Source organism: Myotis brandtii, unplaced genomic scaffold (genome assembly GCF_000412655.1).
Source record: "Myotis brandtii unplaced genomic scaffold, ASM41265v1 scaffold847, whole genome shotgun sequence".
Lineage (NCBI taxonomy): Eukaryota > Metazoa > Chordata > Mammalia > Chiroptera > Vespertilionidae > Myotis > Myotis brandtii.
In genome coordinates this window covers 590,533-616,994 of record NW_005371441.1, presented here as the reverse complement: position 1 = coordinate 616,994, position 26,462 = coordinate 590,533, and the positions used below count along the sequence as shown (strand labels likewise).

Sequence of the window (26,462 nt, the reverse complement as noted above, 5' to 3'; positions counted from 1 at the left end):
ATCCCCTCATGAGTTTCTCCCCTCCCCCACAAAGATACCGAGGCTCCACCGTGAAGAGTCTAACTCAATACTTTGTAGTAGGACCTAGAAACCTATTTCCCAAGAGGATTTTGCGATCCATTGTGGTTAAGAATAATATTTTAATGGTTTCCCACTGCCCACTAAATACTGTTCTAGTTCCTCAGCCTAGCATTGAAAGTTCTCAGGATTCTGCTCAACTTCACTTCCAAGCCTTCTTCTCCCACATTACTCTTGAAGATCTGTTGCTTCCTATAAAATGGGGTGATAATACTTTCCTAATTATGCTGCTTAAAGCATTAGAAATAAGATTCACACCTATCTGTTATGCTCTCTGGGGCTCAATATACAGCGTTCATGGTAGGTGCCCAATGAATAGCCGTCAAAATGAAGGAAGAAACAACGAAGTGACCTGCTTCAAAATGAATGAGTGAACCTTTACCTTTCAAGGAAGACCGGCTGACCCTGCCTTGGGAAGGCCTGGGAGGAATCCCCGTGGTCTCTAGACCTTTTCCAAATCTACCATGGTTTCTGTAGGTGAGTTTTGTTTCTTAGAGTTGCATTGCTTTACAGCCACAGTGAGATTGAGAACTGGCAGGGAGGAGAGCAATGGGGAAGGGAAGTTTAAAACACTGTAAAGAAATTCTGTTTTTGACCAAGAGGCTAAAACAATCTAGAGCACATGAGGCGCATAGGTTCTCTGTGACTTCCACCCTTTAAATACTTTTCAGCATCTTCATAGCTGCTTAAAAGAGTCCCAGGAGATATGATCTCCAGCTGTGGGGTGCACAGGAGAGCCACACACAGGAGAGCTTATAAAGAGTTCCCTGCCAGCGGAGATGGGGAAGCACTAATGAAAGCCAGTTAAACAAATTTTTAATGGAAAGAATCCCCATTCTTTAAAGTGTGAATAATCATAGTGAATCTCCTAGAGGGGGACAAAGGGCCAGCAATTCCCATATTTTTTTAATCATGGTAGTTTCTTTTATTTTTATTTTTCGGTGTCTTAGGGGACTAAGACTCCCAGGAACACTCTTAGGAAAATGTCATAGTTTTGACAAGGATTCTTAACCCCGTCGGCACTACAGAATCTCCTGTGGTACTTTACTATTATTTTTAAAAGACGTTTTCTTGGCTCCACCAGGAAACACTTCAGGGGAAGGGCCATTGCAACTGTATGTTTCAAAGGCTTTGCTGGAGATTCTGCGGTGCAGCTAGAATGATAACCACTGCCTCAGAAGGGCTGTTGGGTTCAGGAGGGCCTAAGTTCAAGTGCAGGTGCCACAGGTAGTCATTCTATCCTATCCTATCCTATCCTATCCTATCCTATCCTATTCCATTCTGAAAGTGACAATCTGATTGTCTCAGTTTTCTCATACCTGTGCACTGGTTTTAGGTCCAAAAGACTTAAATAAAATAATGAAGTAAGACAATTACCATGGAGTAAATGCTGTTTCCAATTTTGTAATCCTAAGTAGCTTCAATATAAATAAGAGAGTAAAACTATTTTTTTCTTGATCTTTTGGGCTCCTATGTCAACCCTTCTCCAACAAGAATGCAATAATTTTGAATTCCTATGTCTATGATATGCCTGCAACACGTTGACTTTCATTGTCCTGAGAACAATGTTCTGAAAAATAGCATCAGACCATAAACAAAAATGGTTATGAGTCCTTTGGAAATCACACCCCATGTCTTTCAAAGTGTATGCAATTCCACGAGCTTATCTAAGCGAGCCCAAGAAATCAAAACCTGGTTTTAGAGCATAAATGAAATGATGTCACCATGGTTTGCATCAACGCCCTGAAAGTTCTGACATTTGGTCTTCAGCAGCTGTCCTTGCTTTTCTGTTGGGGCGGAGTTTTCTCAAATAGTAACTTCAAAGGTATTTCTATGTCTATGCAGCAGATGTAATGGGATTTTTATAGGCATTCTAACATTTGGTGTCTGCGTGCTCCCTTTCCTTTTTAGTAATCCCTTCAGTGTCTTATGTTATTAAATACTGTGTAGATTTTTTAAATTTAGTGGAGAGAGACAGAGAGAGAGAAAGAGAGAGGGGGGAGGAGAAAGAGAAAAGAGAGAGAGAGAGATAAAGAGAGAGAAAGAAAGATGTGACAGCTACCCTATAGTGAGAAATGTATGCATGGACATGAATTTGACTCTGGCCAGAGTGGGGTGCCCATGTCTATGAATGAAATGGTATAGATAATTCAAGTCTCATAAGTGAATAGCATTCCGAAGTTCATTTGTAAGTCAGTAGTTTGGAACCTGGAACACATTTCCTCATAAAATCAATGTTCTACATGGTGGATAGAGTCCTGGGCCAGCCCACAGGAGCCAGTATATTCTGCACCTGAAGTAAAGTGTTATTAACTCCATAGAACAATGTTTCCATGGGAACACATTTTCAGAGTTCTACTGTTTAATGTTGAGAACCACTGACTTTAAAATTTTTAACTTCTCTCCTAAATCACTCCCCCAACCCTTTCCTTTAATAAATTACCAAGAAGAGGAGCTATTTATACCACAAATTAGTTCTTGAATATATTAGGTTAAAATAATATTTTTTCTCCACTTGTTTTATGCGCTTTGAAACTTTAGTAAAAGAATACATATAATAAGGAAAAGAGTTTCTTTAAACATTCTTAAGCTACTTCAAACTTGGTTTCTTGTCATGCCATATCCTGGCTCCCTCTGCGTGTCACAGCCCGGTCAGCGAGCTGCACAGAGGCCACTGTCGCTATCGTTTGCTTTTACATCGAAATTGCTTATTTGTTTTTCCTACCATATCTTTACCTTTCCCTTGAGTTTTTAAAACTTGCCTTATAATTTAATAGGAATCTGGAGTAACTACGTAATGAAATATATTCTGGTTCATACTGACCACAGGAATCAGAAATGCTTCAACTGCACTACATAGAGACTATACTAGAAGTTGTATAAATATATCACAGAATCACAGGGCTGGAAAGAACCTTAAGAGATTGTCTAGTCTATTCGCTGGCTTCCAGACAAGCCAATCATTCCAAACAGATGAGAGCTCACTTCTATTTTAGAGGACAAAGATGACTTTGTCTTTAACCCTTCTCTAGAGGCAGCAATTTATACACCTTTATTCAATTACTGTTAAATTTTCATCTAAATCTTTCTCGTGACAGTTGCAACTGTATTTTACTTTCTCCAGACAGTTCCTTGTAGGAAACAAAGTAGGTTTGTTTATTTGTGAACATCACACAGTATATTTAAATGTTATATTTTGTGCTCTCTCTTCTAGGGCATTCCCGAACATCTCAATGCCTAACACTTCAGTTACCTTGCTGTATTGTTTGCATCTCATCAGCAGTGGGAACTGAAATTGAGCTGCTGTGTTTTATGAGGCTTCTGAGAACTGGGCATAGTTTCCACACATAGCAATATTTAGGTGTAATCTGATAGGCAGACTCAAGTACTCCAAGGAAAACCAAATTTCATAATTATAATAAAATTGCAACTACATAGGCTATTAATGTACAGTCACTTTCTTTCAGGTAGTGAAAAGGACATGACCAGCCTCCTCATATTAACTCTTCAATCAGATAAGGAAATCTGATAACATACCCCTATTAAACTCATTAATAAAATGTGATATCCTTAAATGTCACCAAATATAATTTTTCTATTGACAGCCTACTATAGAAGCTTCAAGGGATAATCTCAAAATATTTATTGTTGATTGACTCTTTGGACTTGATACTCAGAGACTCTTTAGTGGAAGTTTTCAAAGGAGTGGACATATTGATCTCTATATTATGGGAGACACTAAATATATTGGCTTATCGCAAGTCCTGTTGGTTATGTTACTGTCTTAAAAACTGTCCCAATGTCCCCATGAAAAAAGAGAAATAAAGGCCATTGTAAATTCCCTTTCTTTGTGAGGCTTTGCCAGAAAGAAGTGGACATGGGTGGAAATTTCCATTATTGTGGCCTCAACCTGATAGTAAACCACGTGTTTTATTTATTCTCCAAACTTAGAAAATCATTGGGTGGTGTGATGGTTAATGTTATGTGTCAACTTGACTGGCCAAGGGAGGCCCAGATTACACAAAATTTCTGGGGGTGTCTGTGAGGCTGTTTCTGAATGAGATTAGCATTTGAATCCATGGACTTAGTAAAGGAGATTGTTCTCCCAATGTGGGTGTGCATCACCCAGTCTCTTAAAGGCCTGAATAAAACAAAATGTGGAGAAAGGAGGAATTTGCCCCCTTTTCCCTGCCTCAATGTTTAAGCTGGAACATTTCATTTTATAACTTCGACTGGGACTTACAGCATTGGCTCCTCTGGTTTTCAGGCCTTTGAACTCCATTACACCAATGGCTTTGCTGCGTCTCCAGCGTACAGATGGCAGATCATGGGACTTCTCAGTCTCCATTATTGTGTGAGCCAATTCCTCATAATAAATCTCCTTTTATATCTATTTATTGATAATTGATAGATATCTCCATCCGACTGGTTCTGTTCTCTAGAAAACCCTGCCTTATACTGGTGGCTAGTCATCCATCCTTAAGTACTAAAGGCACAGAAGCCAACTTTGTGAGATAAGCTAACAAACTTGACCCTGTAAAATGACCTTGAGAGCACTAGGCCTAACTGTGCTATATCAGCAAAGTGCCCCAATAGAGACTATGGACTCTACTTTTGTATAAGCTTATAAAGTAGAATCTGTTTGCATAGCTTCCAGGCAGAATGTAGAGCAGACTTTACCACCGGTATGTCCACTTGTATGGCTGGCTATATTGTGACAGAACTGTCCCTGGGAAATGGGATGATTCTTTTGCTACCACTGAATATGCCAAATGCTGCTGTGGAAGTGCAAGATCCCCTGAGCTGATCATAAGAGGAAGCTTATGCCCCCATCGACCAGTCAGGTTCCTAGGATACTTGTGAGCAAATATAGAAGAAGAAATATTAAAATAAATCTTTCTTATTTTTGCCATCAGGATGTCAGCATTATTTACAGCTCAGTGGTGTAACGATCTGAGATTTATGCATTGCTACTTTTAGCTAAATAAACAATGATGAGTGCACACTGTCCTTTGGTCTAACAAAAGTATCCCTTCTCGGAAACTTCCTGGCTTAAAGACCACCACCAGAACACTTAACTTAAACTTCCTTCCACACGTTGACAAATATACAGTATGAAGCTGCAAATCTGGTATGCATCCGTCAGGGTTTGAAGGATGTCCTGTAAGGCACCCACTAATTACACCAATGAATCGAAGCAAAGTACAGTTTAACCGTGGCCAAAGACAACTTACTTGTTCATTTTTAGTAAGCCTGGTTTTGTTGTGAATGTCCGACGTGACCAAATTAAATCCGTGCTTCTCTGACAAGATTCTCAGAAGCAAGACCACAGTGCGACTCCCACACTTGCCAACTCTGTTGTACACCACCTGGCTGGGGAAGGGCAGCACCTGGAAGGAATGAGAGAGCACATAGAGACTTTGGGGTTAAAATACTCAAGATTCTTCCCTCAACTTCAGAACAATTAATGTTTAATCAACCTACACGCAAAGGATCCGCATGAACTTAATGAGAGAACAGAAGTGATGAATTCGTATTTACCTTCACAGTGTAACTCGAAGGAAGGCTGGACTCATTGTCTCACTGTCTACACTGATACTAAAAACTGGTCAGATTTCATGCCACCTATAAGATTGCTCATGGAACTTGTTTTTCTTAGAAACAAAATATATAAATATGTGCTTTAATGATCACATTCTTTTGCAAGTTGTATTATGCTTTATTAAAACTTAGTGTATAGAGTGCTGAAGGAAAAACATAGCAATTTTAAATTATGTAGACATAATTTACATATAATAAAATTCACTCTTTAAAGTGGACAATTTAGTATATTCACTAAATTGTGAACCATCACCGCTATCTAACTCCAGAACACTTGGTCACCCCGAAAGAAACTCTATACCCATTAGCAGTCACTTTTCGTTTCCTCCATTACTTTAGCCCCTTGAGAGCATTTATCTACTTTCTGTCTCTATGGTTTTGCCTCTATCATTTTGGACATCTCATTTAAATGGAATTATAAAATATGTGGCTTTTTGTGTCTGGCTTCTTTCATTGAGCATAATGTTTTCAAGGTTCATCAATGTTGTAGTATGAATCAGTAAGTACTTCATTCCTTCATATGGCTGAATATTATTACATTTTATTTTGTTTATGTATTCATCAGTCAATGGACATTTGAATTGTTTGCACTTCTTGGCTAGTAGGAATAATGATGCTATAAACATTTGTGTGTAAGTTTTTATGTGGACATATGTTTTTGATTCACCTTGAACATATCTTAGGAGTGAAATTGCTGGATCATACGGTAACTCTATGTTTAATTTTTGAAGAACTGCCAAACTCTTTTTAATACAGCTGCACCATTTTATATTTCCACTAGCACCACATGAGACTTCCAATTTCTCCAAATCCTTGCCACCACTTGGTATTGCCTGGTTTGTTCTTTAATTATAGCCATACTAATGGATGTTAACTGGTATCTCACTGTCATTCTGATTTGCATTTCCCCGATGACCAATAATGGTTGGTGTGTATATTTTTTATACACTTGTTGGCCATTTGTATATTTACTCTAGAGGAATGTCTATTCAAATTATTTTCCCATTTTAAAATTGAGATATTTATCCTTTTATTGTTGAGTTTTAAGAGTTCTACATTTAGTCTGAATTTACAAATATATGATCTGCAAATATATTCTCTCATTTTATGGGTTGTCTTTTCACTTTCTTGATATGGCCTTTGAAGCACAAAATTTTTAATTTTGATGGAGTCCAATTTGGAGTGATTGGTTGCTTGTACTTTTAATGTCCTGTCTAAGAAACCATTGTCTAACTCAAGGTCACAAAGATATACACTTATATTTCCCCCTAAGAGTTTTATAGTTTTAGTGCTAACATTTAGGTCTTTGATTCATTTTGAGTTAATTTTATGTATGGTACGAGCTAGTGATCTAACTTCATATTTTGCATATGAATATCCTTTTGTCCCAGCACCATTTATTAAAAAGACAATTCTTTCTCCATTTAACTGTGAAATGAAAATCTGCTAACCAAAAATATATGGCTTTATTTCTGGACTCCCAATTCTATTCCATTGATCCTTATGCCAGTATCACAGTCTTGATTACTATTGCTTTGTTATAGGTTTTGAAATCAGGAAGAATGAGTCCCTCCAACTTTGTTCTTCTTTTTCAAGATCGTTCGGGCTATTCTGGACCCTTTGCATTTCCATATGAATTGCAGGATAAGATGGTCAATTTCTGCAAAAAAGGCAGTTGAGATTTTGATAGGGATAGTGTTGAATCTGTGGATCCACCTGGAGACTATTGCCATGTTAATAATATTAATCCATGACAGAGGATGTCTTTCCGCTTATTTAGTTCTCCATTAATTTGCTTCATTGATGTTTTGCAGTTTTCAGTGTACAAGCCTTCACTCCCTTTATTATTTTTGATGGTATTATAAATGGAATTGTCTTCTTAATTTCATTTGGAATGGATTTGTCATTAATAGAAATACAATTGATTTTTCTATATTGATCTGATATCCTGCAATCTTGCTGGACTCATTTGTTAGCTCTAATAGTTTTTTGAGGGTTATGAACTTTTTAGGGTTTTCTATATACATGATCATGTCATCTGCCAACAGAGAAAGCTTTACTTCTTCCTTTTCAATTTGGATGCCTTTTATTTCCTGTTTTTCCTATTGTTCAGTTATAATGAACTTGATAGACTTAGAAGTCATTATGAAAAGCATCTGATTAAATATTTATATCCCCAATAAAGATATTATTTCAATTTTGAACGCTAGCCTTGAGCAACAATTGACAAATGATATTCCACAGTTTCTTCCATTCAGCTCATATTAATAACAGAAGACCATAAAAAGGCCCAAAGTTAAAGAATATAATACAACATAAACATACCCTAAACTTGCTGTCAGCATGTAGTTTTAAATTTTGTTCTGTAATTGTAGGTTTACTTATTTTCCTGAAATATTTTATATCCAGAGTATCATTTCATAAATTTGGAGCTTAAAGGCTAATTGTCATTAGAGTAAAACATAGTATCACTCATTAAGCAACCAGTCCTGTACCATTTTGATATAGTTCTTCCAGTGTGTGTGTGTGTGTGTGTGTGTTTTCAATGAGTAAAACATTGTTTATTTAGGGCCAATCAGTATCTCCTAGTAGATGTCCTCACAGTGTCTAGAACACACCTTGCAGCTTTAGAGCAGAGGTGGGGAATATCCAGCTCTCGGGCCCTATAAGGCCCACAAAATCCTTTGGTCTGGCCCTGCCAAGACATTAGGGGTGAGTTAATTCAATGTTTGACCAAATATAGCAGGCTAATTTTTAAGTTGATAATTTTGTATGGCCTGTGAATGATGTTATAAATATCCAAATGGCCCTTGGCAGAAAAAAGTTTCCCCATCCCTAATAGAGAGCCTCTATAGACATTGGTTCTTAGTAGCTGGAGGGATTTTTGTTTTAAATTGATTTGAGAGAGGAAGGGAGAGGGAGAGAGAGATAGAAACATCAATGATGAGAGAGAATCATTGATCGGCTGCACTGTGGGGATTGAGCCACAACACAGGCATGTTCTCTGAACGAGAATCAAACTGTGACCTCCTGGTTCACAGGTCGACATTCTACCACTGAGTCACACCAGCTGGACCAGCTGGACGGATTTAAACAGACTGTTTGACACTAATTAACACAATGATTCTGCTAAAATGTGAGACCAGGAGAATCTTCAAATACAGTTGACCTTTCCGATCAAATGCTAATAAAAGTCATCAAGGTAAAAAGATAGTCATTATAACAGGTCATTTTACTTATGGTTCAATCAGTAAGTATCCAAAAAATCTGTTCTCTGTCACTGACTACAGAAGCTCAGATAGTCAGATAAATCATTTAGTTCTTAGTTATGAGGTTGTGACCCAGGGAAGTAGAATTGGGCTTTATGATTGATGCATTGATATTAATAGTGTTTGTAAGTTGGAATTCCATAGTAACCAGGCTGGGGTATGGACTGTGGTTGTGATAGAGCTGCCAACATAAACACAAATTTTAATTTCTTTGGAGAAATAAACTGCTCAAGAATTTGGGTGAATGTATTTTTCCTTGTCTTCTACCACAGCACAGAACAGCAAGGGAGAATTTGTTATAAATGAATTGATGACCTAGAAGTTGTGAGTTACCACATACTAAGTACTTTATTCTAAGAGCATAGGTATATCTTAGAAGATTTAAATGAAGAATTGAGACACTTACTTAGAAACCATAGGTGAAAATAGTTAATACCTCTTTAATTTCTTGGGTAATCCATACAGTAGCAGGCTTACTATCTATCTATACCCTTTTGCTAAGAGCTAAAGATGTTATTTAACTTTAGATAATTGGTTAGTTAGATTCTAAAATATGTTCATTTCAATTATTTCATTAGTCTTATGGGAAGCTCCCAAATAATAGTTGTACATATTTGTTATTTTAAAAGAACATATAAAAAGAAAAATTGCCCTAACCAGTTTGGCTCAGTGGATAGAGCATCGGCCTGCGGACTGAAGGGTCCCGGGTTCGATTCTAGTTAAGGGCATGTACCTTGGTTGCGGGCACTCCCCACTGTGGCTCCACTTTTACTATTTCTTTAAACACTAACATACAGCTACAGAGCATGAACACAGAGCTCTAGGAATCAGTCTTGTGACTTTTGAAGACACGGTGTACACTATCACCAACAAAAACCTCTCTCAAATTTCGGGTGAGGCTTTTAAGTCATTTTTTAAAAAGAATCTGTGGAATGTCCTAGAAATTGACAAATTTAGGCAGGCCAACTCACTGTGTTGATGTTGGATAAAGTATTAAAATTAACAACAGTACAAGTTGATTCATCCCTGCCTTTGGTAGAACTATAGATTTGCTCCTGAAGGTCTGCTTTAAAAATAATTGACATCTTTTATTGGAAGTGTACTTTCTGGAATGATGGTGAGAAAAGGGACTGATCTTTATGAAGGGGTGAGCCTGACCCTGTCCCAGGCTCTGTGCCATGTAAACCCTTTGAATCCTTGTTAACAATACTGAATCAAACAGCATAACTGCCTTTACTCTAGCCGTGCCTTTCTCTAGAAGTTCAAGTTACCCAATAATTTAAGCACCATTAATAGCACCTACGTGACTCCCCTGTATGTCCCACTCTTCCCACAGATGATAGATTCATAGAACAACAGTTTGAGATCTAGAAGCAATTTAGAATAATCCATCATCCACCCACCACCACCATCCCCACACCACCACCCTGTATCACCCACCCCCAGCCCAATCTGTGTTTGTCTTGGCTAGAGCTTTTCTTTATATTGTCTCTTCACCCTCTCAAGTACTCTGTGAGGTATATGTTAGGACTATTTTTAGATGTGTAAACTACAGCTGGCAATTTCAAGGTTACAAAGCTCAAAAGTGGAATGTAACAACTAAAGCCCAGTTCTCCTGAACCCTAAGATGACACTCTATATAATCTATAATAATTAAAGGATAATATGCTAATTAGACCAGACATCTTCCAGATGTCCTTCCTGGCAAAGCCGGGGCCAGAGGGAAGCCAGCCCCAGTCCTGGTTGCCTGTGGGCAGCCAGAGGTGTATCACCCACCCCCAGCCCAATCTGTGTTTGTCTTGGCTAGAGCTTTTCTTTATATTGTCTCTTCACCCTCTCAAGTACTCTGTGAGGTATATGTTAGGACTATTTTTAGATGTGTAAACTACAGCTGGCAATTTCAAGGTTACAAAGCTCAAAAGTGGAATGTAACAACTAAAGCCCAGTTCCCAGTTCTCCTGAACCCTAAGATGATACTCTACATAATCTATAATAATTAAAGGGTAATATGCTAATTAGACTAGACGTCTTCCAGATGTCCTTCCTGGCGAAGCCGGGGCCGGAGGGAAGCCAGCCTCGGTCCCGGTTGCCTGCAGGCAGCCAGAGGTGGGAAACCTGGGTCCCAGGTGCCGAAGGGAAACTGGTTCAAGCAGCCGGGGGAAGGAAGGCCTACTCTACTCTTGCATGAATTTTCGGGCATTGGGCCTCTAGCATACTATAACCTCAAAGGGTGGAAAAGTTTGACTTCTGTGATGGAGATACTATTTTCTTTTATTACATCTTGAATGTATCCAATCTCATTAAATGTTATGTTTCAATAGTCACCTACCACGACCAGTATCACTGGCCATAACTCATCCACTACCCAGGACCCTGGAACGCTCAGTCGGAACCCACAGGAGTGGATTAGCCGGCCTCTCTTTCTCCTTCCTGAGGATGTACTTTAGTAGCTAATGAAAGCCCAGTGTGTCAAAGCAGCTAATGTGGGAAGAAGAGCAGGAGGATGTAGTCTTCCCTTCACTCCTTCCCCTAACCTATCACAGGAAGTCCAGTCCCAGCTACCTCGGATACTATGAACCACTTCCACTGGGAAAGGAAAAAGTTGAAAAGAGTCATAGCAAAATGTGCATGAAATCCTAAATGCACTTGACATGTGTATCAAAACAATACCCTCCAATGATAATGACTATGAAAAGACTTCTATAGACTTCTTAAGATCAACTTCAAAAATCCCCATTTTCTTCAATAGATACTTGCAGAAAACTATACCCCAAATCAAACATTCCTATTATCATTTGCACACAAATTAAGCAGCTAATGCAGGAAGAAGAGCAGGAGGATGTAGTCTTCCCTTCACTCTTTCCCCTAATCTGTCACAGGAAGTCCAGTCCCAGCTACCTCGGATACTATGAACCACTTCCACTGGGAAAGGAAAAAGTTGAAAAGAGTCATAGCAAAATGTGCATGAAATCCTAAATGCACTTGACATGTGTATCAAAACAATACCCTCCAATGATAATGACTATGAAAAGACTTCAATAGACTTAAGATCAACCTCAAAAATCCCCATTTTCTTCAATAGATACTTGCAGAAAACTATACCCCAAATCAAACATTCCTATTATCATTTGCACACAAATTTCAAATACTTACTCTTTTTTGGGGGGTATCCTATAAAGAAGTACACACCAAAGGCCCTCATCACTCACCCCCTCCCCAAATGAATCTTCATTCTTGACAACTATGGTTATAAGAATGTTATGTCTGTGGTTTTTATTTTATGACCAATTTGTAGGAGTGTAGGGAGCTCCAAAATAGTTCACTCTATGAATTACATACTTTTATGTCGCCTGCCTTGTAAGTTCTGCACATGCCACATATCCCTAGGGCCTGGCAGGCTTGTGGGGAGCATGCCAATTAAACAGAAGTCTTTCCAAAACCCCTAGCACAGCAGTAACCACCACCAGATGACATCCACAACTTCAATAGCTTATCCCAGCTTTGAAACGGGAATGGGAGAAAGAAGACTTTCTAGGTAAAAAGCAAAGCTGGTCTGGACCAAAACTTTCTATGATTTAAAGGACTCTCTGGGGACTGGTCTTATTGGAAGAATTACCATTAATCTCACTTTTAAGTCTTTGCAAAATGACACTTAATACAGTATGTTACAAGCTGAGGTTCCCAAATGGCTATATATTTGAATTACCTATGAACTTTAAAAACTCAAGACTTCTGGGCCCCACTCTAAGATTAACTGAAACGGAGAGTCTAGGATTTCAAATACTTACTCTCGGCTCAGCAAACCGCGGCTTGCGAGCCACATGCGGCTCTTTGGCCCCTTGAATGTGGCTCTTCCACAAAATACCGGCTCTTCCACAAAATACCGACTTCTGTGCATGGGCCACAAAGTTTTAATCGCACTGTACGTCCACGCCTGCACGTGGTATTTTTGGAAGAGCCACACTCAGGGGGCCAAAGAGCCGCATGTGGCTCATGAGCCGTGGTTTGCCGACCACGGGTCTAGGATGTGGGTCAGGAGGCTGGCCTTCCATGTTAACCGCAGCCTTTTGAGGAAGTGAGGTCAGGAGAGGATTGCCTGCATGGTACTGGAGGGGACTCAGTGAAAGGCATGTCATGTCTTTCTTGGGTCTCCTTGGCATGCCAATGGCTCTCACCCATAGTTAACCCCTTGAGTGCCGGGAAGCGCGATCACGCTCCTCCTGTCTTTTGCCAAAAGTGCCGGGAGCGCTATCAAAGCTTCGAAATGGCGTCCAGTTCTAAGTCTGCTTTTATTAATGATGATGATATTGCTAAATATGTCAATGTAGTAAGGTATCCTTAAGTTTTTGAATATGTAACTTCATTTACTTGCAATTCATAATTTTTTCCTAAACTGCTGTAAAATCAGCAAAAATGCCTTGGCAATTTTAGCATAATTCCTAGGATATTGGTTGGCACTCAAAGGGTTAAAAAGCCACCATTAACCAGACAAATACACTCACACTACAGTCAATGCCTCCTCAAGTAGAATGACTAGAGAACAGGTGTGCTGATTAACTGTTTAGATTAGCTGAAATTTATACCTAACACTGTCAAAGCATTAATCCCTCAGTAGTAATAATATGCTAAGGATAAAATGTTTTTCTTTGATAAATAAACTTGTGCTTCATGATCAGCACCTGTATATCGGGGGGTGGATGGTAGAGGAAGAATCACTACCTGGGCTTTGTGAGGCTTGGACTCAGGAAGAGTTCTCCCACTCGCTGTCCATAGGACTCTGAGCAGTTAAATCCATTCAGGGAATCCTTATGTTCCAGTTTCCTAGGACACTGTGGCGCACCACACTTTCCTCAGCAGTAAAAGGAGCGGGCTGGACTGTAACCCAATAAACGAAGCTCTCTGCTGAGGCTACTAAATGATTAATTTTAGTTGATACTGTTATCAAGATGTAACATGGAAATCCCTTAAAAATTAAAACTGGGTATTGACATTTTCCTTGTCAAATACATTCATAAGGAAAGTAGGGAAAAAAAAAAAAACAAGTTCCAGTAATTTGTGCAGATGACACAGATTCCAGCTCCATGGCATTCACGGTTCTATTTTGAAATCTTGGTGCATTTCTGTACATGTCCCATCTTTGTTTGGGCGTGTTCTATAATAAATCTACCTTTATGCTTGTCTATTTTCCAGTTTTAATCACTTCAAGCTCTCTATCTTGTTTTGTTTTGTTTTGATAAGACCATCTCCAAATATCAGAGGCTGCACAGGGCTCCACCTTCCAGGGGTACCTTCCAGAACTTGGCAGTGATTCTTACTGGCTTTTGCCCAGCGAGCCATTCTAGGTCTTCAGACAGATTCATCTGTTTTCTAATCACCATAGACTCTCTAGACCCCTGGGCTCATTTCTGCCATTCGAGAGGAGGAAATATATAGGACCCATTAAAGAACTCTAGTTTCCCTCATTGTCATTCTGCAAACGACAACCCTAATTATTAATAACCCATTCTCCCAGAAGCCTTGCCAAACCTGAGCCATATGCCTTCTTCTTTTCTCCTGCTTCTTTTTGCAACAGGTCCATATCAAATCCTATCTCCAAAAGACAAACATAGCTATAAATCCTTTACAAACCCATCTGTCTTATTCCTATAATAGCCTGGGTCTATCTGGCATGTGCATAGTGGATAATTAATAAATATCTATCTGCCTATTAAGTAGATAGACTATTGGGATGAAAATACTATTAAATATTGTTTTTGAATCAATGCTGTCATATTTATCATTTAGTTTTGCTGTCTTATGAATTACTTATCTTTTGGTTGTCTCCTAGAACTATAAAGAAAGTCCATCAATTTTTGTACACTCATATTTTGAAATACTCTTATTTGTTATATCACATAAGAAAAAGCATGGGGAAGGGGAGAAAGTTCCCTGGACTGAAAGTCATGACATTCTGGCTATCCCCTTAGCCAAACTTGTTGGGTGACATTGAATAAGTAACCATGAACAACTTCTCTGGGCCAAAGTTTCAAGTGTAAATTGGGGGTACTGAATCGGTTGATTTCAAGGCTCCTTCCTGTTCACACTGCATGATGTTCAGACAGGGTTACACAATACTTGCACATGTTCAGGGGGTTATCTGAATGGTACTCTGCACTTCTAAATATTCATTTCATTCTGGTCTAGCTAATGTCCTTATCTCCACCATGTACAGCATCATTACGCTGTTCCCAGGAATGTAATACCCGGCATGCTGAAACAGAAACCTCATACAAAAAAGCAATTTTCACAAGGAGCCAGAAATAATTTTTGGATGCGCTGATTAAACTATCATAGTTGAGCTTTAAGGTATTCTTCAGAAAAATGTGACTTCCAGCTGGATTAAAAACTCCAATTTCAGATGACCTTCATAAAATGCCATCAATTCCAGGGACAGGAAGATGAATATTTCAAACTTCATATTGACAAATGTGAAGAAAATATGCATATTGAGATAAGACAGATTCGCTTTTAACTCTGCAACTTCCTTTATGCTTCATTCTCTGGTCAGTACACAAATCACAGACAAGAAGGCCATAATCTGGGTGTCTTATTTCTAGTACATTACAGTTCCTAAAGTTCAGACCTAGGGTTAATCCATAGAAATCTGAGACCATGGGACACTCATATGTTTGACAGAATAGAGAAATGAGGTGCATATGCCACAGGTATAAAACACGAGCAGAATGAGGAGGATGCAAAAGTTTCAGAGACTAGATCACACTGAAAAAATATTTCCAAGTGTTCGCACAGGACTTGGCCTTGCTTCTATACATGTATGATAACCCGACTGCATTGTGCATAGGACCTCTGCCCACTCTTATAAGAGCCTTTAAAACCTTCTTTATGGCTTTTATAATCAACATGAAATGGGGAAACCCAGTGTGGGTTTGGAACACCTATTTAACCCTCATCCTTGTGTGTTTATGCCTTGTATGTTTTGTTCAACTCAAAGGCACTATAAGTAATGTTGTAGTAAATCTGGACCAATTCCAGACATTTCTGGGACTTTCTTTTATGCTATGTATTCCGTGATCCACAGTCCTTATTAAACACAACTCTGAAAATGAGAGTCGCAGATTTCCCAGTTAGAACAGAGAACGCACGATCCTCAAATTAGTGCTAGAAGTGGAGCTGTTCCATTTTTAGTGTTAAACAACTCAATTGACTTTTTACATTAAGTTTTGGACCAGAATATGGAATTATGCTGATACCTTTAGGTCAATAATCTTTCCACCAGACCCCCATACTTAGTTTAACTTTTCATTCAGATCTGTAACATATTTTCTCTTAATCACACACCTCCCCAAATAAAACATGCATAGACATTTTATATAGACTTTCAAGATTTAAGAGTCTGCTTAAGTTAAGCTTTATTTCTTCATATTTGTCTGATTCTTTTTTTAGCTAGGAATTTATACTCTGAGCCCAATCTAAAAATTCATTTGTTACAATGCAATAAAGGAGAAGTGTTGATTATTGATTGTAAGTTTCATCATTTAGAGCAGGTGTTGCTGGCATGGGCCAACCATTCAATCTAGAATGGTCTCCTCTGGATGTTGGGGATGGGAGAAGAGTCAATTATTCTCATTGAAAACTTGACAAGAGAACATTGCCCCCATGGAAAATAGTACAAAGGCTGGGGGAACAGCCACGCTTGGTTGCCTATATTCCTCTCTCTCATCAAAGCACTGTGTAAAGATTTTAAGACTAAAGGCTTAGATCCACTGTTTACTGTGAACCACACAATCATTTTTCATTTAAAATGTCTGAATAGAAGTTTAATTTGAGTGTGAGTTTGTAGAAAGAAACTTATTCTTGGATTCAAATGACCATTGTTTAAATTCCTTGGCAAAGTTTCAGGTTTTATAACATAACCCACACTTTAAAATAGTGTGGTAGATCAGTACAGTCAAGAGCCCTGACCAATCCCACCTCCCATATTCATGCAGAGTGTAACCTCCTCCCACATGGACCATGGGCCTGCCATGCAACTGGCCAGTGAGACCAGTAAACACGCTGCAAGCAGAGGCTTGAAAAGAGCTTGCCCATTGGGCTGGACCTCACTTGCTTCTGGGAGCCTTTCTCCCACAGTATGAACCTCGGCGGACCTCTGGGAGGGTAGGAGGCTACGTGAAATATTGAAAATTCTGTGACTGAATTCAACAGATAATTACTGAGTGCCAGTCAGTTGATTATCAGCAATAAACTAATTGATTATTGTGATGATATGATTGTCTCTGACACTAGACTCTAAATTCCATGATTATAGGAGCACATCTGCTTCCTTTACTACTGTATCTTCAGTACCAGCTCATAATAGATATGGCACATAGTAGAGACTCAATAAATAGTTGTCAAATGAGTGAATACGACAAAGGATATGACATGTCCCCTGTATGAACTCACAAGTTAACAAGGGAATCAAAGACTGGCACCCTGTGCTCTGATACTCAAGTACAAATATTCCAGTAGAAATATGAACACAGTGGTTCAAGAACAGGGAGAAGGAGTAATGGTCTGGGAGACTCAGAGAAGTTTCACACAGAGAACATGGCTTAGTATCTCTTGAAATTGTATAGCCTCAATTTAGTCATTCTCCCTTTGCCAAAGTAGACCTACCTAATTCTTGTTGGTTTGAATCAATAAGGAACTTTCATGCTTTATTTGGCTCTATAGAGCTGGCTTCTTGGCATGTTTTATATTCATGAATATGTGTGTGTTGCATGTATAATATGCAAGGAAAACACACCATGCAAAAATCCTTAACTCTCTGGGCTAGTGTTGTCCTTCTTGCCCACTGGACTTAGAAAGACAGGACAGGAAATGGAGGAGCTGCAGCATCTAAGAACAAGTAGCTTCAACATGACTTTATGTCATATCTCCATATATCAAAAAGGATGCTTTTGTCTGTGGGTATCAAAAAAGCCAACCCCATCCAAACAATCAGAAAGATATATTCTCATTCAAAACAGAAGTCCTTAGGTATGGAGATTTAGGATTCATTCCATATTTTTGTTCTATCTTGCTCTGCTAGCTTAGTAAGTTAGCATTGTCCTCAGACTAGCTTTTTCTCAAGTTGCATGATGGCTGCTGCAATTCCCGCCATCGCCTGCAGAATAACAAAGTTCAGGAAAAGAAAAGCCTATCTTTCTTGGGTGCTTCCTTTAAGAACTGAACACTTTACCTTCCTTTATGATCTGAGAACAATTTTCCCTCATGTTTCCTTGGCCAGATCTAAACTACCTGCCTACATCTCAACTAACCATTAGCAAAGGAAAGGGGACAACTATTATAAGCTTAAATTACTCAGGATTCACCCCGGAGCTGGGGATGGAGTTACCTTCCCCACAGGGTAGAATTTGACCAAAATCAGATTTCTGCTAAACAGGAGGAGACTGGGGAAATGGATGTAGGGTAAGCAACCAATAGGGTCTACTATACCAAAGTATTCAAAGGCCCTATTGTTCTTAATTCTTCAAACACTCTTTCATAAATCCCAATTTCAGCTGCAGAAAAGGGAGGAACAGTGGCAGACACAGAAAACATTTCTAAATGATGACAAAGGTCCACTTGTTGGCTATATTCCAATATACCCCTATAGATCTTCCCTTCCTGGCAGATTTGCTGATAGCTGGAGAAGGGGACATAAAATGACATCACCCACCTCTCCCCTCCATGCATTGAAATGAGTTGAAGAATTAGCAACAAGGTGAACTTCAGCTGGAAGATTAACTCCACACAAGAATCTGGAATTCATACAGTATTTTTAGCTATAGATGGTAACAAGATATTTAAATTGCTCTCAGATGAAGAAATGTCATACTGCCTACATGTTGGAGGCTTTTCACAAGTACAACTTTTTCATAAATGAATTTTTAAAAAGTGTGGCATATAATATAGACAGAATTCACCCAGATCAGCACGGACCTGGTCACAGTATTTATAGGCTGGTTTTAATTTGTTTTCATTTGTTACTTGGTGCTGGGTAAACACATTTTTCAGAAATTTCCACCAAGATAGATGAAGCACTCTGTTTTCTATAGGGAGTTATTCAGGCTATTAAACATTGCTAAATAAAAGAAATTCTAAAATTATTCCCCCAAATCTTTCTTAAACTGACATGAATATTCAACATCTCTCAAGATTTTACTAATAGAACGAGAAAAAGAGAAAGACAATTTATAGGGCAACAATAGTCTTTATAGCTAGAGAACCCCCATCACATGTAAAACTTCTGCGTTTCCCCATAATTGTCAAGAGTTGGGCCTGCATAAGCAGTAAGAAGATCCTTGTTAGGAGAGTTTATGTTGAGATAGATCAATGGGGTAAAATAAAGGAAACTGAAGTTTAAAATGAGGGGAAGAGCCACAGATTATAAGAGTCCATTGCTAACTCTGGGACTAGAGTGGCCCCGGGACAGTGGGGTAAAATACAGTCCTTGCCAACAGGATGACCATCCTCCTGGGCCAGTCTCAGGCCTGAGGTCCAACCTACATCCCTGAAGAACAGGGGCTCATCATCCACCAATATCTCCACTCCAGGCCCCCGCCCGGACTGTATCTCTGAACAGAGAGCTGCTCAATTTATCCAAAGGCTGGCTGAAGAATTGATATGTAAGAAAGATAGTTTGAAGGACACCGAATCCATAATTTCTCTGTACACTCTGGATTTTTTTAAGTCTTAGACCAAGTTGGGCCATCACAAGCTGTCTATTGGGGCATCATTTCTTGGCACCATCAAGAGGTGGTTTGACTGAGTGACAGTTTGTCATCATGTTCTTGGTCGTCATCAAGGGACACTGTAAGATACAGCATCATCCAATTCAGTTCTGTGTTTGTGATAAGGATGTCATTGACCCACACTGTCTCCTTTCTTTTTTTGTCTTCTCAGGGCTCTTATTTCTTGGAACCTTAAATGCAATTATCTCACTTAATTTGAAAAGCAATCCAATACCATGAGTACAAGTACTCCCATATAAAAGATGAAAAAACAAGAATTAGAGGAATGAAATGATTTGTCCAAGGTCAACTGCAGAGCTGGCATTCAAACCAAAATGCATGCTTTCTCATCCATTACACTATCTGAAAAACTAGCATATTTCTGCTCTGTGGAAAATGAGAATTGTGTAACCACTTACAGACCCATTTTCCTGCTGACTACCAGGAAATTCAACTACAGTTGAGGGTTATCCAAGTACAGCAATATTTTGGAACTATGGTCTCTATATATTGCAGTTTCTATTATAATTTATATTCTGCATGGCCTTGATATTTTATAATTTCATTTTACATTTTCTATAGATGGCCTCAAATTGTGTGAGAATGAGCCAAGCAGTAAGTAAATCCACCAATAAATAAAATCCATTCTCATTATTTTGTTGCCTGTTAAAACACCAGCTTGTGATTTATCTTTCTTTGCTTATGACCATATCCACAATCTCATGGGAAACTAGCTGCAAGCCTGACACAATTAATTGTCAGTTCCTTTTCCTCTCGGCAGCAGTATCTCATTTCCTTGTAGCGCATCACCCCTCTCCTGCTCTGTCTGTAGGAATGTGGAGGGCTGCCCTCAAATCCTGCGTCAGGGGCGTGTTTGAACTCGTCATGGTCAACCAGCGCATTCATTCAATGAATATAGTGATCATCTCAGGATTTTGTGAGTCTATTAAAAGTAAAATTTTCTGACTGGGGTCAGGCCTGCATCTGCGGGTGGGCATTAAACCACCAAAAGAGAGGACTTACCTAAGAGTTTGGCTGCCCAAGAACTGGGAGATAAGAATAGTCCAGGGCTGATGGTCCCTGGATCCAGCCATACCTGATTGAGACACTTTAGTGATGTGGGTAAATATATTATCCCTCCCCAGCAAGATAGCTTCACATGTGTGCATGTACACACACACACACTGACACACACAATTTCATGTTTGTTTAAGCAGTCACACTTGGGCTTTTATCACTTCCACCTTGGAGACCTCACTAGTAGCTGAGAAAGTGGTGAATAAGCGTGTTTTAAAAGTCAACTTCTTCTACGAATCCCTCTCTAACTCTTCTACGAATCCCTCTCTAACTCTTCTAGGCCATCCTGATAGTCCACATCTCTGAACTGAAATCCACATAGAGTCTACACTCACTCATCCTTTAGTTAAGCACATGAAGATTTCTATAATTCTTTGATTGGTCTTGCAATCTATAATGCCAACCTAGTCCACTCATTAACCTTGGGAAGGCTGAGACCTCACTTTCTCTCTCTCTCTCTCTCTCTCCTACAGGACCTAGCCCAGTACATAAGAGGAATGCAATAACGATTGATCGATCAATTATTATTGCATTGCACCACTAATATCTTCAGTGAATACTTTTCTGGAAGGTAAATATATTCTGTTTTTGTATTGATGGTCGCTTTTCTTTTAGACCCTACAGTCTCACCTTTAATATGGAAAACCAGTTTTTCAAAACCTATTACCAATTACATAAAACATTTTGAAATGATGATCACCTGTGGGAAGAGTCTGCGTGTTGCATACCAAGTATATATTCCTTCTTCCATCCTAATGAATCATGGTTTCATTCTAGATAACAATATACCCAACTAAAAATATTCACCTGCTTAGATTCATTTGAAGCTGAAGGTGATCCAGTGATCAAATTCTGGCCATTCATTCAACAAATGAATGAGATAGAAGTGGATATGGCTGAATTAGCCTTTTGAGAAATCTTTTAATAATGGACTGACTTATCTGGCATCCTTTTACAATCTTCTGTCTTGATGTTCAACTCCTTCCTTCTGTGTGGAACACAGATGGCGAGAAGTGCAGCAGCCATATTGTGACCATGAGGAAACAGGCGTGATGATCATCCTACAAGCTAACATCTACAAGCTAAGAGGATGGCAACAGAAGAAAATATATAGCTCTCCCATGGCACTGCCGTGCCATTACATCAGGCTTGGACTGCTTGCTGCATGGGATAAGCCTCTTCACCTGCCTGGGCCACTGCAATTAGGTTTTCTGTTGCTTCTGCCAAACACATTTCTCACTGATACAGACCTTTCCCGTTTTAATTTTTTCTTCATTTAATAGGATGCTTTCTTTTCTGGGTAGTTGATAAAATACATATGGTTGGAAGTCAAAGGGAGCTGGCTAAGGAGGCACGATTGTTATAAACATCCGTCTGCACCAGCAGCCAAGGAACCCACTACAGTGATTTTAATCTGCTCTGTTATGGTAAATCTCCTGCCTGAAGATGTGTTAGGTTTATTTTTTAAAAAAACAACAACCCACACAGCACACTAATTTGCTCCGTCATACATCTAAAGAGTCCTTCAGCCCACATGCCCCTCCCCCAACTTTACTGTAAGTGCACTTAGACTCCAGGCTGCATACCTAGCACCTGGAAGGTTATGTGTTCTGTACACAACTTTTGCCCTATCATGTAAGCTGTTCTCAAGGCCATACTCTGTTCTCCAATCCATCGCGGGAAGTGAGCTCATCCAGAGAATCGCTCACATCCAAGGCTGGAAATGCAATTTTATTTTTCAGGAATTTGTAAACAACTCCTTTGAAGCTTCAGACGAGTTATACTTGATAAGCTTTGATGTAACGTATTTAGAATTGGGACTTGGGCATCTTTCCCTACTCCCTCCACTGGTCAATATGTTTGCAAACAACTGACACGTTGGAAACCTTTGGAGAAAATCTATAAACTGCAATGATTTCTTTTTTCTTTTTCTTGTAAAAAGTCAACACATCATTATGAGCTGCAAATCCTTCATTTGAGTTTGTCACTTCTCTTTTAAAATTTTTTCTCGTTTAAAAAAAGGGGGCCTGTTTTTTCCCAAGATATGTAGACAGCTCAACTCAGATCCCCGATGGCACGTTGAACATCTGCTCCCTCAGACATGCGAGGTCCTGCTCGCATCAACTTCTTCTCGTTGCAGATGCTTCTGGCCTTTCTTCGGGGGACAAGTCATTAGGGGATAAGTCAATCTCTCTTTCTCATACACACGGAGCTCAAGTTCGTAGAAATAAATTTTAAAAATCTTGTTTAGTACGTAAGAAACTAAAAAAATGAAGGCATGTCATTCAACATAGTTTGCATGACTAATTCCATAAAACTGTAGTGAAAGCTTGGGGGTAAATGCAGAGCATCTGTGTCCGCATGAGGAATGCGACATACGCATAAGAAAAATTGAGACTTAATAATTTGTTTAATGCCCAAAGTAATAGAATCAAGCAGTCAGACCCATGCTGCTTCTCTTATGTAGACTCTCAAAAGCATTTGTTGTGCCTTTGGTCAGTCCAGCCCAGTCCAAGGGAGTACAAATCTTTTTTTCTTTAACATTTTATTTTTTTAAAAGTTTTATTGATTTTAGAGAGCGATAGAGACAGAGAAACATCGATTTGTTGTTCCACTTATCTATGCATTCATTTGTCGATTCTTGCATGTGCCCTGACCCGGGACGGAACCCAAAACTTTGATGTATCAGGAGATGCTCTACCCAACTGCGCTACCCACAGTCTCACTGAAAGAACCCCACAGTCACTTCTTTGTGGGAGTGGCAAAGGACTGTTGGATCTGGGCCTGTACCCACAGGCCAAGCTCCCTTTCCGGAGGGGAACTGTGAAGCACTAAGAAACACACATGTTCCTGGGAAGTCCACCCAGCATGCTGGCCAAGGGCAAACTCAGAAGGGCTCTGCTCACCAACACACTGAACCGTTTCCCTCGTGTTTGGGATAAAATTGGGGCCAAAGGTGTTGCTTTGCTAAAATGCAATGCCTAGGACAATGATGGTGAACCAATGACACGCGTGTCACAGGTGACAGGCAAACTCATTTTCTTGGTTGATATTTCTTTGTTAAATGGCATTTAAATATATAAAATAAATATCAAAAATGTAAGTCTTTGTTTTACTATGGCTGCAAATATCAAAAAATTTCTATATGTGACACGGCACCAGAGTTAAGTTAGGGTTTTTCAAAATGCTGACACGCCGAGCTCAAAAGGTTCGCCATCACTGGCCTAGGAGGACAGCCAAAGAGAAGGGCCAGTTTCTTCTCACACCAAGACTTTGACAAAATTGTGAAGCTGGAGAAACTGTTCCGAGTCCCCCTTCACACACCTTTCTACCCCTGAATTAATATTTATTACCCTCTAGTATGTGCCAAGGTATTCAGGGGTGAGGGAGGTGCTGGTAGTCTCAAAGGGGACTCTCCTGTGTGGAAAGATGAGGGGGACCATGGGTAGGAAGACCCAGCCCTGGAATGGGTGGATGGGGTGGGGAAGGGAGGGGCTGGCAGAGAGGGCTTATAGCAGGGATCAGTAAGCTTTTACTCTAGAGGGCCAGATAGCAAATACTGGGGACATATTTCAGGCCATAGAGGACATACTTAATGTGTGTCATATGTTCTTTGTGTCACAGCTCTTTAAAAATATAAAACCCATTCTCACCCTGTGGGAGAAATGATATCAGTCTGTTGATCCATCCTCTGTAGGAAATAATACCTGTGCTGAGTCCCTGAAGACAAGACATAAAATTAATTACTGTTTAAGAAGCACTCTGATTTGCCAGGTCCTGGAACAGGTACTTTATAAAGTTCACTTCATTTAATCATCACAATACCCATCAAAGGGTTCTATTATGATTACTATTGTCTACCAACAAGGAACCAGGACCTGGGACATTAAATCACTTGTCTAAAGTTCAGCTGAGATTAGAATCCAGGTCTATCCGACTTCAAAGAGGCCAAGTGTAGGCCAAGTACAGTCCTCTAGGTTGTGCCCTGGACGAAGCCAGGTGCAGAAGAGGTGTGCCCCACAGGCCAAGCCATGAGCCGGGTGAAGGGGCTGCATCCCACTCTAGACAGGGAAGGAGGTGCCTTTTTTTGCACAGAGGTACCACCTATTCACCAAGCCATTCATGTATGAGGCTGTGTTGGTGAGGGGTTGGGAGGTACCTATTTCTTATTGACCCAAAGACTATCATTCTTAGAACTGTAACTAGGAATTAGTTAGGAAGGGACACTAGGGTTTTGCCTACATCCCTGAAATACAGAACATGCCAACACTTTAAATAGTGATTTAAAAAATATTGGGTTAAGCACAACGAGATACCACTTCATATCCACTTGGGTGGCTAGAATGAATAAGATGGACAATACCAAGTGTTGGCAAGAATGCAAAGAAATTGGAGCCCTCATACACTGTTGGTAGAATGTAAAATGGAGCAGCCAGTTTTGGAAAACAGTTTGGCCATCCCTCACAAAGTTAAACACAGAGTTACTATATGATCCTGAAATTCCTCTCCTACGTATATACTCAAGATATGCCCTATAACATCTTAGTCATGAATGTTCATAGCAGCATTATTTATAATAGCTAAATAGTGGAAACAACCTAAATGTTCATTACATGATAATTTGATAAACAAAATATGGTATACCATATTATACAGGTAAATAGTATTCTGCTGTGTAAAGGAATGAAATATTGACACATGCTACAACATAAATAAACCTTAAAAACATACGCTCAGTAAAAGAAGCCAGATACAAAAGGCCACATGTTGTATGATTCCATTGCAATGAAATGTCCAGAATACATGAAACCGTAGGAACAGAAAGTAGACTAGTGGCTTCCGAAGGCTGGCGAAGTGGGGAGTGACTGTCTATGAAGACAGAATATTCTGGGGCAATGAAAATGTTCTAAAATTGTATAGAGGTGATCATTGCATGACTTTGTAACTATAGTAAAAACCACTGGACTGTACACTTCAAAAGGAAGAGTTGTATGGTGTATGAATTATATCTCAATTCAATAAAAACAGTTGTGTACATTCCTCTTCCCCAACATTAGGCTTTCCAGGTCTCTTCCCCCTCGTGGCTGGAGCACAGAGTAGAGGAGTGGGGCTTGCGGGGGAGGGACAGTGAGGCAGAGAAGATGGGGCTGCAGAGGGACAGGCTCCAGACCATAGAGGGGTGGCACTCCACGACTGAGCTGGACGCTGGACATCCCCTGTCCCCTTTGGTGCTCCCACCACCCACAGAGATGCTCCAGGTCCCTCCTGCTCAGGGAGCTTCTGGTCCAGTAGTCCATGTGGGAGTGCTGAAGGCTCAGCGGTTCCTTCCTCACAGGGGTACGTGTTCCAAAGAGAATGAGTAGAGGACAGTGCTTGACTCTAACACAATGTCCTGTTCATGGTCGAGTGCCAGGCACTGAGGGCCCCTGGAGAGGGAGAAACTGTCCGGGTCGGGTCCCCACTGAGACACACCGTAGGGTGGATGACTTTCTCTCAACAGAACACTGTACTACTACACAACTGCGAAAATACTAGGAGAAGCAAGTTATGCTTCATGCTACACCCAGACCATCACATCTCCAGCTCTTGGGGGTTTTCCTGCCCACCCATTGTACTGATGCCATGATCACTAGTACAGAGTACACCTCATAGCATGTCCACCCCTTAATCTACACGATTT

At 39.8% G+C, this 26,462-nt stretch overlaps 1 protein-coding gene across 1 annotated transcript in view; it reads right to left on the bottom strand.

The window, feature by feature from the left end:
- The window catches only part of UST (uronyl-2-sulfotransferase), a 280,713-nt gene that overhangs the window by 108,829 nt on the left and 145,422 nt on the right, over positions 1-26,462 (bottom strand). The window contains exon 3 of the mRNA XM_005884691.2: positions 5,313-5,468. Coding sequence (XP_005884753.1) covers positions 5,313-5,468 — 156 coding nt within the window. The remainder of the gene's footprint in view (positions 1-5,312; positions 5,469-26,462) is intronic.